The sequence below is a fragment of the Cystoisospora suis genome (genome assembly GCF_002600585.1).
Source record: "Cystoisospora suis strain Wien I chromosome Unknown contig_1957, whole genome shotgun sequence".
NCBI classification, from domain to species: domain Eukaryota; phylum Apicomplexa; class Conoidasida; order Eucoccidiorida; family Sarcocystidae; genus Cystoisospora; species Cystoisospora suis.
The window spans coordinates 18,836-19,298 of NW_027154757.1; the positions used below are offsets into that span (position 1 = coordinate 18,836).

Sequence of the window (463 nt, forward strand, 5' to 3'; positions counted from 1 at the left end):
CTTCAGACCTCTCCCTCTCTTCTCCTACCTTTTTGCATGAGGGATGATTCGTCGTTTCTCTCTCTCTGGGGGGTGTGTGTTCTTCTCAGTTTTGCAGTCAATTCATTCTCCAGCCACTTTAAAGAAGGTCCTAGCCACGCAGGCAATCATTCATCATGACGCAGCTCGATCGGCTTCCTCTGCATGCAGTGGTGGACCTGGAGCTAGCGCTAGCCATGCTCGAGGGGGTGGTAGACAGGCACATAGAGGAGGAAGTGGCGGTGGTGGGAGCGATTCGAGCTTCCAGCTAGTCGTCGATGTTATACGAATCGACCGAAGTTGGCCTAGCTCTCGCACAAGTCGCCTATCGAAGCATTTCTCTCTACATAATACTCTCGTCAGTAAAACCTTCTTCCAGTTCCTCTATGCCACTAGGCATCTTGTACAAAGTGGAGAGGATGGAGAAGAAGAAGAAGAAGAAGAA

The 463-nt window shown here is 50.3% G+C and overlaps 1 protein-coding gene across 1 annotated transcript in view; it reads left to right on the forward strand.

Annotated features, from left to right (window-relative positions):
* CSUI_004259 (uncharacterized protein) overlaps positions 1-463 on the forward strand; it is a gene marked incomplete at its 3' end in the record, with an annotated part of 19,685 nt that overhangs the window by 18,797 nt on the left and 425 nt on the right. The window contains exon 13 of the mRNA XM_068064452.1: positions 90-421. Within this exon, the coding sequence (XP_067923572.1) occupies positions 90-421 (332 nt within the window). The remainder of the gene's footprint in view (positions 1-89; positions 422-463) is intronic.